The sequence below is a fragment of the Anthonomus grandis genome, chromosome 8 (genome assembly GCF_022605725.1).
Source record: "Anthonomus grandis grandis chromosome 8, icAntGran1.3, whole genome shotgun sequence".
Taxonomy (NCBI): Eukaryota; Metazoa; Arthropoda; class Insecta; order Coleoptera; family Curculionidae; genus Anthonomus; species Anthonomus grandis.
Window position 1 is genome coordinate 819,299 of NC_065553.1, and position 17,089 is coordinate 836,387.

At 31.4% G+C, this 17,089-nt stretch overlaps 1 protein-coding gene and 1 non-coding gene across 3 annotated transcripts in view; both read left to right on the forward strand.

The window, feature by feature from the left end:
• LOC126739508 (glutamate decarboxylase) overlaps nucleotides 1-17,089 on the forward strand; it is a 108,179-nt gene that overhangs the window by 81,765 nt on the left and 9,325 nt on the right. For both annotated transcript variants that reach the window (XM_050445244.1, XM_050445245.1), the window contains 4 exons: nucleotides 6,479-6,546; nucleotides 11,394-11,472; nucleotides 11,649-11,798; nucleotides 16,729-16,923. In XM_050445244.1, the coding sequence (XP_050301201.1) occupies nucleotides 6,479-6,546; nucleotides 11,394-11,472; nucleotides 11,649-11,798; nucleotides 16,729-16,923 (492 nt within the window). The remainder of the gene's footprint in view (nucleotides 1-6,478; nucleotides 6,547-11,393; nucleotides 11,473-11,648; nucleotides 11,799-16,728; nucleotides 16,924-17,089) is intronic.
• Nucleotides 16,424-16,515, forward strand: Trnai-uau (transfer RNA isoleucine (anticodon UAU)). Its single transcript is given in 2 exon segments — nucleotides 16,424-16,461; nucleotides 16,480-16,515. It is a non-coding gene; the product is annotated as a tRNA-Ile (tRNA).

Sequence of the window (17,089 nt, forward strand, 5' to 3'; positions counted from 1 at the left end):
ATCAGTTTGATTTAAGAAAAAACTCTATCATACCATTAATCTTTAAAACTAATCTAACTGACCATTATCCTATTGGGCTATCTATTAAAAATGTAACAAAAAATATTGCCCAGTTTAATAGCATGCAACGGAAAGCAAATATAAATTACACAAATTTAGAAAATGATCTGGCTAAAGAAATATGGGAAGAAGTGTTTACAAACAACAATATAGAAGAGTCATATACCTGTTTTAAAAATAAAATTTTATATTTTCTAAGGAAACACACGTATATTATAACACTAAATAGCAAAACAAGAAAACGTAAGCCTTGGGTAACCCAGGGTATTATTAATTCTATAAAACAGAGAGATAGCATGAAAAAATCTTTAAACATGAACCATAATATTGCCGATGAAATAAAATATAAAAAATTTAGGAATAATTTAACTAAGGTAATGAAATTGGCAAAAAATAATTATTATAAGCTAAAAATAGATGAATCCAAAAATGACTACAAAAAAACATGGAAATTTATTAATGAGATTACCAACCATCAAAAAAAAGCGCCTCAAAATAATTTTAAAATAAAAGTAAATAATGACATAATAACAGATGAAGTAACAATTAGTAATACCTTTAATGAGTTTTTTACAAATGTAGGTTCAAAAATTCAAAAAAATATCAATAAAAATTCATCGAGTTTTAAAGAAAAAATTAAAATTAATCCTAACTCCATGTTTCTTTTTCCAGTTAATACAAATGAACTTATAATGCACATTAAAACATTAAAAAATAACTCAGCACCAGGGGAAGATAAAATTTCAACTAATTTAATTAAAAGAATACATGTTCATATTTTAAAACCTTTAGCTTACTTAATAAATTTGTCATTTTCAACGTTTAACTTACCCTCTGATTGGAAAGTCTCTCTGGTATCTCCTATATTTAAATCAGATAATCGTGATGAAACTACTAATTATAGACCCATTTCTCTCATAAATAACTTTGCTAAGATATTTGAAAAATGTTTAAAGTCAAGAATAATGAATTTCCTGGAAAAGAATAATCTTTTATATCAAAAGCAATATGGTTTTCGAGATAAAAAAAATACGGAGAAAGCCGTATTTGATTTAGTTAATAATATTAACATTAATCTACAAAACAGAAAAAAAAGTTTAGCAGTTTTTATGGATCTTTCGAAAGCCTTCGATACCGTTTCACATGAAATTCTCTTTAACCGTTTAGAAAAAATTGGTATTCGAAACGGGCCTCTTAACTTATTAAAAAATTATTTATCAGATAGAAAACAATTTGTTAAGATTAATAACACAATGAGCTCTCCTAAATACATTAAAACCGGAGTTCCACAAGGGACAGTGCTGGGACCAGTACTCTTCCTTGTGTATATTAATAGTATAGGAAGCTTATTGGATGACTGCGAAGTTATTTCGTACGCAGATGATACTGCATTATTGTTTTCTGATAATTCTTGGAAGAGAGTCTTTAAAAAAGCCGAAATTGGCCTTAGTAAAATGTATGAGTGGCTCAACAATAGTCTTTTAAGTTTAAACTTTAATAAAACTTATTATATGAGTTTTTCCGCAACGTCAGTAGATCAACCACCGCCCACAGAGATTGTTATTCATAATAATGACTGCTTATCGCATAATGATGCATGTAATTGTATCAAAATAAAAAAAGTTGAAAAAATCAAATATCTGGGGGTTATACTGGATCAGTATCTTAAATGGGAGGAACATATTGCATTCGTTAATAAAAAAATTAGAAATATTTTCTATAAATTGTATTAGGTACGTGAAATCCTAAATGTAAAAATGTTAAAAACTTTATATAACGCACTAATAGAATCCAATTTAAGGTACTGTATTATTATATGGGGTTGCGCGTATAACAATACTATAAAGAAGTTGTTAATCACTCAGAATTCTGCACTAAAAATAATATTTAAAAGACCATATAGATTTTCAACTGGTGAACTATATAATAATCTAAATTTACTAAGTGTCAGAAATATTTATATCCATTCCACTTTAAACTATGTCCATACTACATTATCACCAATTAATAGTGATTCTATCAACTATCTCACAAGAGCAACAAAAGAGATAAATATGTTTATTCCATTTAAACGTACAAATGTGACCCAAAGATTTGTAACCTATTATGGACCAGTCCTTTTTAACACACTGCCTGCTGAATTGAAAAAATATTATAATTATCCAAAAATTTTCAAAGCCAAAACCAAACAATTTTTATTGAAAAATCAAACATTTTTTGAAACGTTGTTCTGAGTTTGTGGATATTGGGTTATTTTAGTGCATGTTAGTCGTAATTTTTACTACCTTTTTGTTCTCTCGCCTGTTTTCCGCCTGCATAGCGGCCGGGCTGTTGCCGTTCTTAACCTCTTAATATCTGTGCCATGTTTGGAAGAGGAAATCTGCACACAAGGTACGTCATTAGATGGCCTTAGGCCGATTCCTCTTCTTGAATTTTTACATTAGGTGTGTAAGTATTTAAAGTTATTTTTCTTCTCTCATGAAATAGGGTTGTTATCTATTTTTATTTGTACCTATTTACCTATGTAACAATAACACTTTTGTATATAACTTTACGTAATATATTTGAATTTGAATTTGAATATATTTTCGCAACACAATCTGCTATTGGTGGCATTCCATTGGGGTGTATAATTTCAACAAGTCAAAAGGAGGAATTGTTCGACTTGGCAGTTAGGAACTTATTAGATGTTCATTTACAGAATGTCTCACAAAAAATTATTCTTACAGATGATGACATGACTGAGAGAAAGGTTCTTCAAAAGTACTGGCCCGAATCCAAAATGCTTCTCTGTACTTTTCACGTCTTAAAAGCCGTTTGGAAGTGGCTTAACATTGCGCGTAATAATATACCAAAAGACGAAAGACCATATCATTATAAGCTATTCAAAAATGTCCTATATGCTCAAACTAAGGAAGAACTTGACTTAAATATTGAAGCTTTGCAAAATAAATTCGAGAATTATAATAAATATTTAGATCAAAAAATTAAGAACATACAGTCATGGGCTTTGTATTATAGAAAAAATCTTTTAACCAGAGGTTGCGATACAAACAATACTGTAGAAGTAATGTTTCGTTTATTTAGAACGAACAAAAGCATATAATCTATCCCAGCTAGCTGATTTTGTTACATCTGACTTCGAAAGTTACTACAAACAAAGAATTTTAGATGTATGTTTTAATAAAGTTACAAAAAATACTGTTAACCGACTGTGTCCAAATGAGAACGATGATTCGTTTAGCCAAATTAAGCATATTAAAGACATGGAGTACTGTGTTCTTGATAGTAAAATGAAAGATAAATATTTTGTGGATTTAAGTATTGGTGTTTGTAGTTACCCTATAGGAACCTCCGGAAAAGTTTGCAAACATCAATCATGTATTATTTTAAATAATGGGAAACTAAACAACATTTTTAACACTTTAACAAACAAAAATAGAACTTTATTTTTCAAAATCGCCACTGGATTGGAACCTTCAGAAGAACTTTTAATGCCATTAAAGATAGTTATTGAAACAGTGAATCAAGGAAAGTCTATAATTCACCCTACAAAGGATTTATGTAACAATCAAGCATCCACTTCGAAAAACACTAACGATGAAGTTTTGGATTGTACTACCATTCGCGGAGCTTCCAATATTTCTAACGACATCTCAGCAACAGAAACCTTATGGGAAGATTTTATGAGAAATCTTAATGAGAAAGTGGTTACAGGATTAAGAGATGATCCGCTTGGGTTTTCACCAGCAATTCAGACTTGTATATCGTCCTTCCAAAAAAACATAAATTCTAGTTCCAGTTTGATAAGTAGCCTTTATACCTTATTTAAATCAAATGATTCTGAATGTCGCACCACTAAACGAAGCTTTACAAAAACAATATGGAAAGGTAAAAAGATAGGAGTTCAGCCAGCATCAATTGCAAGGCGAAAAACTCTCATAACTGGACGAACAAAAGTACAAGCAGGTCGACATACAACAAGCTTAGTTAAGAAAAAACAAAAAGCTTTGCATTCATTATCAGAATGCGTGGAAAAAAACATAAGTATGGGGGACAACAAATGTGAAAAATAATTTTTTGTGAATAAAAGGATTTTTTGAAAGTACGCACCTATGTTTAATAAATTAAAAGTTTACTACTAATTTTACATTTTATGAAAAACATTATTTTAAGGTTAAAAAGATTCTAAGTCTAAAAAAAATAATAATTGATTTCTATTTACAGTCTAGATCACATTTTAAATATTTACCCTTAATAGTTTTATTAAATAGTAATAATAAACACGGTGTCGATTAAATAATAACATATTACATAATTTTTTTTTACCTATTATTTAATTTAAAAAACCTGACTGTAATAATCCTATCTACACAAATTATGCAGGATTTTGATCTTTTTATTTACAAAATATTCCGCGTGCGATATCGCAAATGTACTGCGACCACGGACGTCATTTATAAAATTTTATTCGGCTTAACTCGAATTGCGATACGCTACGTTAAATATGAAAATGCGGTACGGCCCCGTAATTCTCAAAATCAGTGGGATCGAGAGAGATACACAATCACTTGCACAGCCTAAAGTAGGAATCGCCAGAACGCAGGTGTTTTATCTTTGTTTAATAGACTGGCTAAAAAGAGGTGACAAGTCTGTGAGTGCTGGAAGTCTTTAAAATATTTTGTAAGATGCTTGGATTTTAGTCCGCGGTCAATTTTTTGATATTATTTTCTTGTGATATTATTTTCTTTCTAAAAATTGACATTTTCGAAAGAAAAATAAAAAATTGTATAAAACATGCGGTTTTACGTATATTTAAAATGATGTCATAGATAAACAATATAAAATTTTGCCATTTAAACATGTATATCATGCGACAATAAATATGACATAGGCGCACGGACTAGTTAGTGCGGCATCTGCGACACATCAAAGATTCTAATAGATCTCTGAACTGGACTTTAATTCCAAGAAGCTGCGTAGCTCATCCTTGTCTTTGGGTACTGACCAATTTTTGTCTTTGCATGGTCAAACGCAACTCCTTGATTGCAAACGATGTAATCCAAATGACTCTGAAATAGATAAATGACAGTTCAACTTTAGATTCTCGAATGCCGAAGAATAGCTGTTATATTTGTTATATTAAACGTTACAAATTTCTGAAATTAAGATTTCGTAATTAAGACCAAGTGCTAAACAAAACGCAATTAATTGTACATTTTTAAGAATGTCCAATTTTAGATTTATGTTCTGGTTTAATTCAAGAATTTCGATCATCTAGGACTTGTGGCCGATTTACTATTAGGAAGATAAATAAATATTAGAGTGGACTAATGTCTGATCAAACCATTGAACAAACGTTAATCCGAGCGATGAAGACATCTGAAGGACTAAAACAGTGGCATGTCTTATAGTACTCTAGATTCCTGGACATTGGAGATGATATGCATGCAGGACATTTGTGAGCAGTTCGAGAATTTTTTTGATGTTACTCTAGAAACTTCATATCAATACGTAGATCATAGAGATTCATGAGTTATAAGGTGGTCCAAAGGCATTGAAAAGCTGGATCAGTGGCTCGCGTCTGATGAACCATTTTTAGAACGTTGTGATTTAAAGTCAATTTCGACTGGTATCACATCAACTGCCATGAGGTTTTTAATGTGGGGAAAAGCTATAATGACTAAAATCTTTGAAATGAACTTCCAGGATTTGTTGTTCAAAAGGAAGAATAAAGTATTACCTTTCAATGCTATTTCACAATTTATAGATATTGAAAAATCATCTGGAGACATCAATTAGCCGTTACTTTTTCAACGAATGCGTGTTTTAAAAGAGTCCTTAAGTGATATGAAACATTGATGGTCAACAAAACTATTTAACTCTTTAGTTAGGAGTAGAATAGAGTTTAACCCTGTTATTTGGTCACGAGGGTCAGACATTGAAGAACTAGTACAAGGATTTCACTTTCAAAGTCACTCAAGCGCAGCCAATTACACTCAACTTCACTGGTGATGTTACTGTGTACCTCCTTGTTGAGCAGAATTAATTTTAATGTCTCAAAAATATCTGCTAGGTACAGTTTTGTCTACCTAGCTCACAAGATCGTACTGACTTAATTTGAGCGTTACCAGTGTATGGAGTCTGATCAGTACTCAATAACCAGTTGTCAACCAAATTGACTGAGTTGGCCTTACTCAAGATTCATTGTAACAGTTAAAGATTTATTATAAATATGTATACTGTTTCTTTGTCATTATGTGCTATACAATTTAGTTATGTAACTTATACACTCTCGCGGTACTTTAGATTAAATATTATTCTTTATTTATTCATGAAATGTTGTACCAGCCCTATTATCTCTTTACTACTAGGCTACTGGTTTTTTAAATAAACAACTAAAATTTCAAACTTTCAGGCTGCTTGGGGAGGAAGCCTGCTACTTTCCAAGAAATACAGACATCCAAGACTCAGCGGAATTGAAAGGTAACTAACTAACGTTTAAATAATAAAATCCTAATGCTTACGACACGCCTAAATTAATTGTTGGCCTTTTTTAGTCATTGAAAACCCACCCTTCTTGAACAACCGCCGAAATGATTAATGAAAATGGCAATTAATACCGCCCTGTCAGGGTCATAATTGCGGTTTTAACGTGGGCGAAATTTATCGCGCGACTTTTAAGCCTCACTATTATACAAATTTCAGTGGATTGAGGCTTACCGTCCTAATCCTAGGGCCTCGTTTTTCACTCACGTTGTAAAATCTGTAAGTGTGGGGTCCCCTAATTTCGTTGTTGCGGGACAATGAGATTTTGGAAGTGTTTTGATTAATTAGTTTTGGGCATTATTCAAGGAGAAACTGGAGCGGGAAAAGTCAGTGAATAAGTCAAAGAGTAGAGTCAAGCTTTAACTTTTCAATAATAAGGGTTAAAATTTTTCTTTTTTTAAAGTCGAGGATATTGAAGGGGTATCCTGCATGTGTTATTAAATTGGATACGCATTCTTATAACATTATGTTCATTTAGAATAAATATTAAGTTGAACTAATATGGAAACAGGCATAATTTTGTAATACGGACCTTACTTATCGTTTTTCTTCTTATTTTAAATTTTATAAATGCGGTTATCAAAATATTTGTGATATTTATTTGATTTTTTTAAATAACGATTTTTTTATACATTTAATTTCTTATTAATTAAAAGTGGAACAAAATTAATTTTAGCGTTATTTTAATCAGAATTATCAAATTTTTTGCCTATATAACGAAAATATTTCGAGGATACAAACGGATGAAACTATTCAAGCATTTCAGAAATAGATACTGAGCACTTCTGTAAATTCCCGAGATATTCCAGGAAAATACTAAGAAATATCTACCTGAGATATTAAAGTGTACGTAAATATGACACAGTTCACCACTACGTACAGGGTGGCCAATCGAAAAGATCGCATCTTCAATCGTTGTTCGAGCTAATGGATTTTATAATAAAATTCTAAAAATTTGATAAGGGATTATCGTCTAAAAATAATAATCAATACTGTAACACAGTAACAAGACTTCACTTTAAAATTAAACAAATCTCCGAATATTTAAAAAAAATGAAAAACATCTTAAGAGTTTACACGTACATACATAAAAGTAATAGTAAAAAATTAATGTATGCTGAAAGTATTGTAAATTTATATCTTAATCTAAATTTTTTGGTACAAATAATTGGATAGGAAGACATTTTTTAAGAATAATTTTATTAAAGAAAACCAACCTTCAAAGCGTTATCTTTTCCTTCATGGTCAACCACTCAGTTTCGTAGAGCTTTGCAGTAACACCTTTATATCGTTTGGAATATTTTTGGGTTTGAGGATCAATTAAATAAAAGTCCAAACCTATTTAAATTTGCCGGCGTTTCACAAAATATATTTGCATCCTCAGGGCAAATTAAATATGTTGGACTTATTAAGTCAAAAAAATAATAAAAGTCAACATTTATACAGAAAGCTATATATTCTATTTACTTTATTTTCTAACTGGATATATATTTAGAATAAGCAAGACCATTTAACTAATCTGTCCGTTTCCTTACTTCTTTAAACTTATACTTTAAATAGATATGATGTTATAACATTGAAAGAATATAAATAATAATAATATAATAATAATAATAATAATAATAATAATAATAATAATAATAATAATAATAATAAAGGATATAATATTATAGAATTAGCGTTGCCGTAACTATGGGCAGTTTGTTTGCTTGCACCATCTCTGATACAATCAATGGTGGTAAATGCTCATGTAGAAATGGAAAAAAAACCACTTTATAATATCATAAAAATTTGTCACTTATATTGACAGGCACAAAATAATACCTGTTCCTCTTTAATAAAATATGAAGTATTTTTTTTTAAATATGATAAGAGACTATAAAGAAGTCAATATTCAAAGTTAAATGAATGCAGATAACGTATATTTGAGAAAAAAGCAACAACATCGCAATGCTGCTCGATCGCATTGTAGATTCCACCGACATAAGGAATCTTTACCAGTGACGTCGTCAAAAAGTATTTACATGATAAATATTTATTAATAATATATTATTTAACTAATTATAAATAATATTACCGTTTATGAACTCTTTATGCGTTTTTTTAATGGACTTTAAAGTAAAGGGACCCATCTAATAAAAAGCATTTTTATGGAAATTAAATAATTTATAATTATTATAGATTTCGTAAAAGTGTTTATTATTCTACTTTTATGATGACGGTTTTCCGTTGATATGATAATATGACAGTATCACTTGTGAAAAGTTCGGTTTGAATTGCCTTTTTCCCATGGTGTTAACAAACGGTACGAGTTTTTACCATCGTAACAGTTCACAAATGCCGAAAGTAGTCATTTGACAAGATGACATTAGCTGCTTGCGTTGTTTCCATTTGAATTTTTTCAGAAGCGGTGGAAAGGAATTTTTTAGGAATAATTGTTAATTTTTTTTTTGCTTTGAATATGTTATTTTTGCGCTTAGAATAAAATATATCTATTTCTACTTTTTTATTTTTAATCCAAAATCTATCACCAATAAGTTAAATTTTTACATTATTAGATGTGTCTGAAAATATATAAATTAAATTACGAGATCACTAACCACAACTCTTTATTTTTAATCTCGATAGGCGTTTCGCTAACGATGTTAGCATCTTCGGAAGAAGATATTAAAACTATACTAAAACTACTTACAAATATCTTTGTGCGACATTAGTTCGCAAAACTCCAATCTTTTATCAAAACGGGTGAAATTTATTGCCTTTCGAAGTTCTTTGAACTATTGACCGTATAAATCCTGAAGAAATAGCCAGACCACGAGTGCCTTGGATGTTTCCGTGTTGTCAAGTGCTATGTTTCCCAAATGTTTTTCTCAGTGGGAGAGTACGATGCATATTATATACATATCCAGTTTCTTCAAATTTTTTTATTAACTTATCGTTAGCATTTTTGTCTGGATGTAACGTATTAAATAACCGGGCAGTATCTTTTGTCATGCTCCCATTTTGGTAATACAGCTTTGCTATTTCTATCCTTTCTTGAATTCAATAACTCATTGTTAAGTATTTATCACAACTAGATAAGTAACTTAATTATTTTAAAATGAATATTCCTGGACTATCATAAAAGAACAACCGCACTTCTTCCTCTTTCCTTTTCTTACCTAACGATTTTACATTTTTCACTCAGTTGAAGGTTAACTTCTGATACTCTATTAACTCACAAATGTACCATCTGAAAATTTTGGAAAAAATTCAGGCATTTTAAGAATATACTGTAAGCTCTTTAAACTTTCCAGAAATGCCCTAAAAATTACATTAAGAAAAACCTATCCGCGGTTTTAAAATGAACATTTCTGGAATATACTAAAAAAAAGATATCCCTGGAATGTCTCGTATTATTAGAAGTAATTACCCTTCGTCTCTACAGGAAAAAAAAGCTTAAAAAAGAAGAACACGGGTTCCTAACAAATAATACATATCCAGTTAAAGAGCAAAAGCGTGTTTGGAATTGGGGTGAAAGAGTAATCCCTGACTACATGGGAACTTAACATCTGGACCGTCTAATGGGAGTCCGGATTAAGCTGTCAAACGTTTCAAGTTTTAAATGCGTTTTTATCTGTTTTTAGAGTTCGTACAGAGCAGAGCGGTCCTTAAAAATCTTTTTTACTTACTTTTCTACTTAACCATTAGTTCACATTTGTATTAAACTCACTATGTATATGTATATATATATAACCAGAAATTTATTCTTGTTTCGTTGGTTAGATGATATTTTAGAATAATTATTTTCCGTGACACATTTTGTTAAACGCAATTTGAAATTGTTAAATTTAAAGCCGACGTTGCGGCCTTTAAGTGGATACTATTAACTTTATAACGGCCTTGTATTTTTTATTTAATTTTCTTGGGACTAGCATCAATTAAAGTTTCCCTAAAAAAATATTTTTGTTATACCCTTCTTTGTCATACTTTGTCAAGTTTGTCTTTTTCTAATACATTACTTTATGAAAAGTATTAAAATAAATAAACTGCTTATCAGTGTAACGGCATGGGTCAAGTAACAGTAATTTATTATTTACTTTCCATAAGTGTTAAAGAGAAACTTATAGAAATCCTTATGGTATTTTCATAGCATCTTATCTTACAAAAAGTGCTCATTATTGAAAAAAATCAATACGAGACAGTTTTACCACTAACAAAAACTCTTTATTTTTAATCTCGACACGTGTTTCGCGAACGATGTTAGCATCTTCGGGAGAAGATTAAAACTAGTTTTAATCTTTTTTGGTTAGTGGTAAAACTGTCTCGTAATTTATAACCTTATTCGAAAATTGTCGCACATCTCAAGGGAATCTTCTCTGTTATTATAAGGGACGTTCTTTCTTTTGGCCTCGTTTTGACTTATTATATTATGCTAAAAAAATGGACTATAAAAAAAATCTTTCACGTCCTCAAAAGATGGAAAACCCTTCAATCACCGCGTTTTATCTGTTTAAAAAAAGAGGCCTAAGCGGCCGCAAAAATGGGAGTTAGGGACGGGAGGGCGATATGTCAAAATCAATATTCCGATAGAGAGATACGAGTGAGAGCCCTCTTTTGCGGAGCCCTAATCCACTGCCGATAAGCCGTAAAGTGGGCATCAATTTGCATTTTCAATCTGCTTATTTATAGTCGCAATGTTGGCGGCTATAAATACATTTGCGGTGGGTAGGATAGAAAGAGAGGACACGTAAAAAAATATTGGGAATAAGTAACCTTATTATCTTAAATTTATGGTTTTTTAGGGCTCAATCTGTTACCTGGAACCCGCATAAGCTCATGGGAGCCCTCTTGCAATGTAGTACCATTCACTTTAAAGAAAATGTAAGTAACCCATCCCAGTTTACACTGCATGCAGTTTATACATTTGACGTACTTATTTTTTTTTAATATGACTGTTGATTATTAAAGGAACGGAAAAAGTTGGCCATGCCCAAATTTAAAAAAAAAAAGAGTGAAAATGAAATTATGTCATAGTATAAATTATTTTTTAATTTTAGGGTTTATTGATGAGCTGCAATCAAATGTCCGCAGATTACTTATTCATGCAGGATAAGCTCTACGACATTAAATACGATACCGGTGACAAAGTGATTCAATGCGGACGACACAACGATATTTTCAAGTTATGGTTGCAGTGGAGAGCTAAGGTAAAAAATCCATTAACATTATATGATGATGTTCTTTAAGAGCAGTTCTAAAATTCCTGATACATTCTGCATATTCCAATTTGGTTGACATTGGACCGTGGTTCACAAAATTGCTTTTAACTTAGAAAGTGTTTAAGGTACATTAATCGTTCTCCTATGAAATTATTGACAAAAAAATGCATTTCTTTGTCCAAAATTATTTTAAGAATATTCTCATTATGTCATGAAAATATTCTCAAAAAACTTGAAAATTTGCTGCTAAAACTATCCAGAAAATGTCCAAATTCTAATTCAAGTTTATTTTATTGGTGACAATAAATAGTTAGTTTTCACAAGTCATAAAATACAAAACATACGTATATACTTAAAATATTAATTAATAATAAATAAATAATACATTTAGTTAAAAAAGAACTATTAAATAATATTTCACAGGCACACTTTAACAATATATATGTGCCAGAAGAAAACGTTTATAACGTATAATTATAAAATGCGTTGCCTAGTAAAAACATTACCGAGTGAATTTTAAGAGCAAGTTTGATTTGAACGATCATGGGAGTGGGTATCACAGCAACATAAATAAATTTTCAAGGTGTAGATAAATGGTAATATAAAAACTCGAAAATCAATCAAGATGGCATGAGTGTGTCTCCATGTCAAAATAGCTTAATAAACAGCAAAGTAGGCGGATCTTAATACCCCATTTAAGACACAATTTAATAGTTCTCTAAGCACAAAAATGTGGCTTCTTAGACTAGCGACTAATTTATAAATCTGAGCCTGCCATAACAGTTTTACCTGGAACCAGGTAAAATCCTAAAAATTTACAAACATTTTTCTCTTATGTTGGTTTATATTATTTAAATCTCTAACTGTTAATACCATTCTGTTTTATTGTTTTTGTCTAAGTGAAGACCATTTGCCGCAAAGCTTGACAGCCACAGTCTTCCACTGCAGAACGTGCAGAGACTGAGATGGTAGTGTCATCGACAAAAAGTGTAAATTTTACACTGCACCCAATGTGTGGCAAATCTTTAAAAAAAAATAAAGATCTTCTATTCACCACATAGGAGGTTAGCAGTTTGATGCTGTTGTCATGAAAATCATATGCAAATAATTCATTTATTAAGATATCAGAGAGATTAGCAAAAACCTTGCTTAAGTCACAGAACAGTGAACGGACAAAACAAAGATCCTTCATTAAATGAAGGTAATAAAATGTATGTATGTATGGTATTAAATCAGCTATTACCATAGGTGGAAAGTATTTATTCTTGTTAAAATAATGAAAAATTTGAGTGACAATACATTTTTCAAAAATCTTTGAGAAAATTGGTAACAGAGAAATTGGTCTGTAATTCTCGAATGAAGATTACCTTTTTTAAAGATACGAATGCATCTTTAAGGATATTAGGAAACATTGAATTATTGATACAAGCATTTATTAGCTTGGTTATATAGGAGAGACAATTTTTTAACCGATTTTATTACAGCTATTGAGTCCAAAGATGTCTTTAGTGTTTTTGTTTTTAACACAGTCAGTAATTTCTCTTACCTCATTAAAAGATATCTCTCTGAAAAGAAAAACCTCTAAAGCCAAGGAGGCTAAACAATCGGCATCAGATCAACTGGGTTTATGGAAGTAGGTGAAACCAATGCTGCCAAATCATGAGCTATATTCAAGACAAAATTGTTAAAACCTATGTGGAGAAACAACACGGTTTTAATTTATAGTTGATTTTGTATTTGCTCTGATTCGATTAATTAGTTACGTGCTGCCTATAAAGGTCTGCTCAAAAATAAAACTGTTCTCTAATCCTTTTCAAATCATTATTTAACCTGCAGATATTATTACCCTGGTCGGATCGAACTTGATGGGATTTTTCAAAAAGGCATCGTTCAGCAACAACACAGATTTATTAAATCTCTCATTCACGCGAATATTTGTCAGCTTAAAAAAACTCCAATTCATTTTTTAGACTGTATTAAAAAAAGCTTTTCAGCCTGTATGATGAAAGGAAACATTTTTCTTGTTAAAAAGATAGTTGCACTTTATGGTTAAAAAAAACTCAAATAAATAGTAACATAAACAGTAACGTATATATTATTAGGAGGGGCATTACCACCAGCTGGGGAGAATATGGTTTTCCAAAACTTTTCCACCCATCTTAACATTAAAATCACCTGCCACAATACCAGCCATTGAATCGAGAAACGAGACAAAGGTTTCTGATGTAAGCCTATAAACACTTAAGACATTACACCATTAAACATACTATAAATATCAGTATATTTATTGACACTACATACATCAGCAAATTTTAAAATGTTACATTTAAGTGAGGACTTTACAAATGTTGCAGTGCCACCAACAATGGTACGAGGGCGGGTCAATAAGTCCGTGACTTTTTGGATAAAAGACAGGTTTTTATATAAAAAGTTATTTTATTTTTCAACATAGTCTCCTTGAGTTCTATACACTTAGTCCAACGTTTCTCCAATTTTTTTATCCCTTCGGAAAAATATGATTTGTCGAGGTCACTGGGAAATAGTCACTGGGGGCTAAATCTGGAGAATAGGGCGGATGAGGAAGTAATTTGTAACCTAATTCATGGATTTTTGCCATGGAAACTGTACATGTGTTGACCCTTGCATTGTCCTGGTGAAAAAGAACTTTTTTTTGACCAAATGTGGTCTTTTTTCTTTCAGTTCCTCATTGAATCTATCCAATAAGTTGGTATAATATTCTCCATTGATTGTTTTTCCCTTTTCCAGTTAGTTAATGTGGATTATACCGCGTGCATCCCAAAAAACGGTCGCCATGACTTTATTGGCTGAAAAACCCACCTTTGCCTTCTTGGGCGTCGATTCACCCCGAGAAATCCACTGTTTTGACTGCTGTTTGGTCTTCGGCGTGTTGTGGTGGATCCACGTTTCGTCCACGGTGACAAAACGACGCAAATATTCCGGTCCATATTGCGGTTGAATAACGCCAAACACTCCTGGGAAATTGTCACACGGTTGCGTTTGTGGTCGATTGTGACGGCACCCATCTTGCGGAAAGCTTTCTCATACCCAAATGATCATTCAAAATTGAAACTACTGAACCATGTGAGATGCCTATGGCTTCCACAATCTCTCTCACTTTCAATCTCCGATCGGCTAAAACCATATCGTGAATTTTTCCGATTGTTTTGGATGTAGAGACCTCGACTGGGCGTCCAGAACGTTCGGCATCTTCCATGCTTACGGCCACATCGAAATTCAGTAAACCACTTCTTTACCATGGAAATGGATGGTGCAGAGTCCCCATAATATTTATCAAGCTTAGCCTTGGTTTGAGTGATGGTTTTTTTCCGTAAAAAATAATGCTTAATGAGCACACGAAATTCACTTTTTTCCATTTTCTTCTTAAAACGAGTGGTAGTCTGCAATCAACAGCTGTCAAACACAAACTAAATGACGCAGCTTGTTCAAATTTTGACAGGCGTCAACTGACAGTTCTTTGTTGACAAGAGCAGAGTTGCCATTTCCATTAAAGGGCGGGAAATTCAAAAAGTCACGGACTTATTGACCCGCCCTCGTAATTACATGACTAAAAAAAACCCTCATTTATAATCTAATAAAATAAAGACTTGTTCTTGAAGCTCCTCTGAGCTCTTCTTGAATAATCGGTATTCAGTTAAGCGAATTATATCTTCTACAAAAGCTTCAAATTATTTTCTTTATTTTGTGTATTGTTTTAGTGGCCCAGTCCAATTTTTTTAAATTTTTAAAGGTTTAGCTGGATAAATGGTCAACAAAAAATCCAAGCTTTTCAAATTTTTTCTTTAATTGCCAACGTTTTGGCCTATATTAGGCTTTCTTCAGGGCAGTACAAAATTTAAAAAAAACATAGTAAAAACACTTATAGACAAGACAAAACGGTATATTATACAGTGGTAAAAAAAATTATCAACAATTAAAATACATTAAAAACAAATTAAAAAGGTATATTAAAACTAAAAGGAGTTATGGTTAAAATTAAAAAATTAAGTGGGAACATTTAAATATACTTACAACAGAAACATCAAAATGTTCCTTTTTAATTTTTTAATTTTAACCATAACGCCTCTTAGCTTTAATATAGTTATTTAATTTGATTTTAATGTATTTTAATTGTTTTTTTTTGACGTGAAATAGCTGCATTACAAATGCGTTCAAATCGCCTCTTTTTTAAAAACTGTTTGGTGACGCTATACTTCCTAATTTTAAAACATTATTTGTAGGTACCCCTTCAATATATATCAATGAAATTGAAAATGATACTAAGCTTTTCAATTCTAGACCACATTTCTTTATAATTATCCAGGATCAATCCTAAGTATCTGTGATTTAAGGACATACTCTTGAATAACCCTCGTAAACCAGTGCATTCACCATTTTATTATTTCAACCCCAGGGTAACACTTCACCGCTAATTTAATATCTAAAATATGTTCTATTTGACAAGACTTGATTATTACGTGTAACTTATTGAAAGATTCGACTGTTTATATTTATTATCGTCGCTAACCGCAAAAATCAATTTTTAATGACCCGCACGTTGTTTGATTTAGCGCCAAACGAAATTGTAGGCTAAGTCCCCAGTGGCGCAATTGGTTAGCGCACGGTACTTATAAGACAGTAGTCGTGAGCGATGCCGGGGTTGTGAGTTCGAGCCTCACCTGGGGAATTACTTTTTTTATTTTTTCTTCGATGGAATTTCAATTGTTGGGTCTTAGGTTAATAAAATTTATAGAAAATCAACGGGAAATATTTGTTTACTTTTAAAAAAGAATTACTGGTAAGGATGAAATTAATAAGAACTTGACAATTTTTTTCAGTTATTTCTGATTTTCAATGTTTTTTTTTTAATTTTTATACTTAAATTTCATATTTTTTAAAGGGAGATGACGGATTCGAAAAGCACATGGATCGCCTGATGGAACTCTCGGAGTATTTGGTGCGAAGGATCAAAGAGCAGCCTGATAAATTCTACTTGATAATGGAACCGGAAATGGTCAACGTCAGCTTTTGGTACATCCCGACCAGATTGCGAAATATGCCGCATAACAAACATAGAGAACAAGAATTGGGAAAGGTATGTACAGCCATAATAATATACAGGCTGTTGCACCGCCAGGCGGGACAGGAAATTCCATGTAATTTCTAATAGGGTCAAATATTGGCTCTCTTAATTATTTTAGAGAAAAAATGTATTAGAATAATTTAAAAACCACCAAAATCTGCAACCAACAAAATAACTT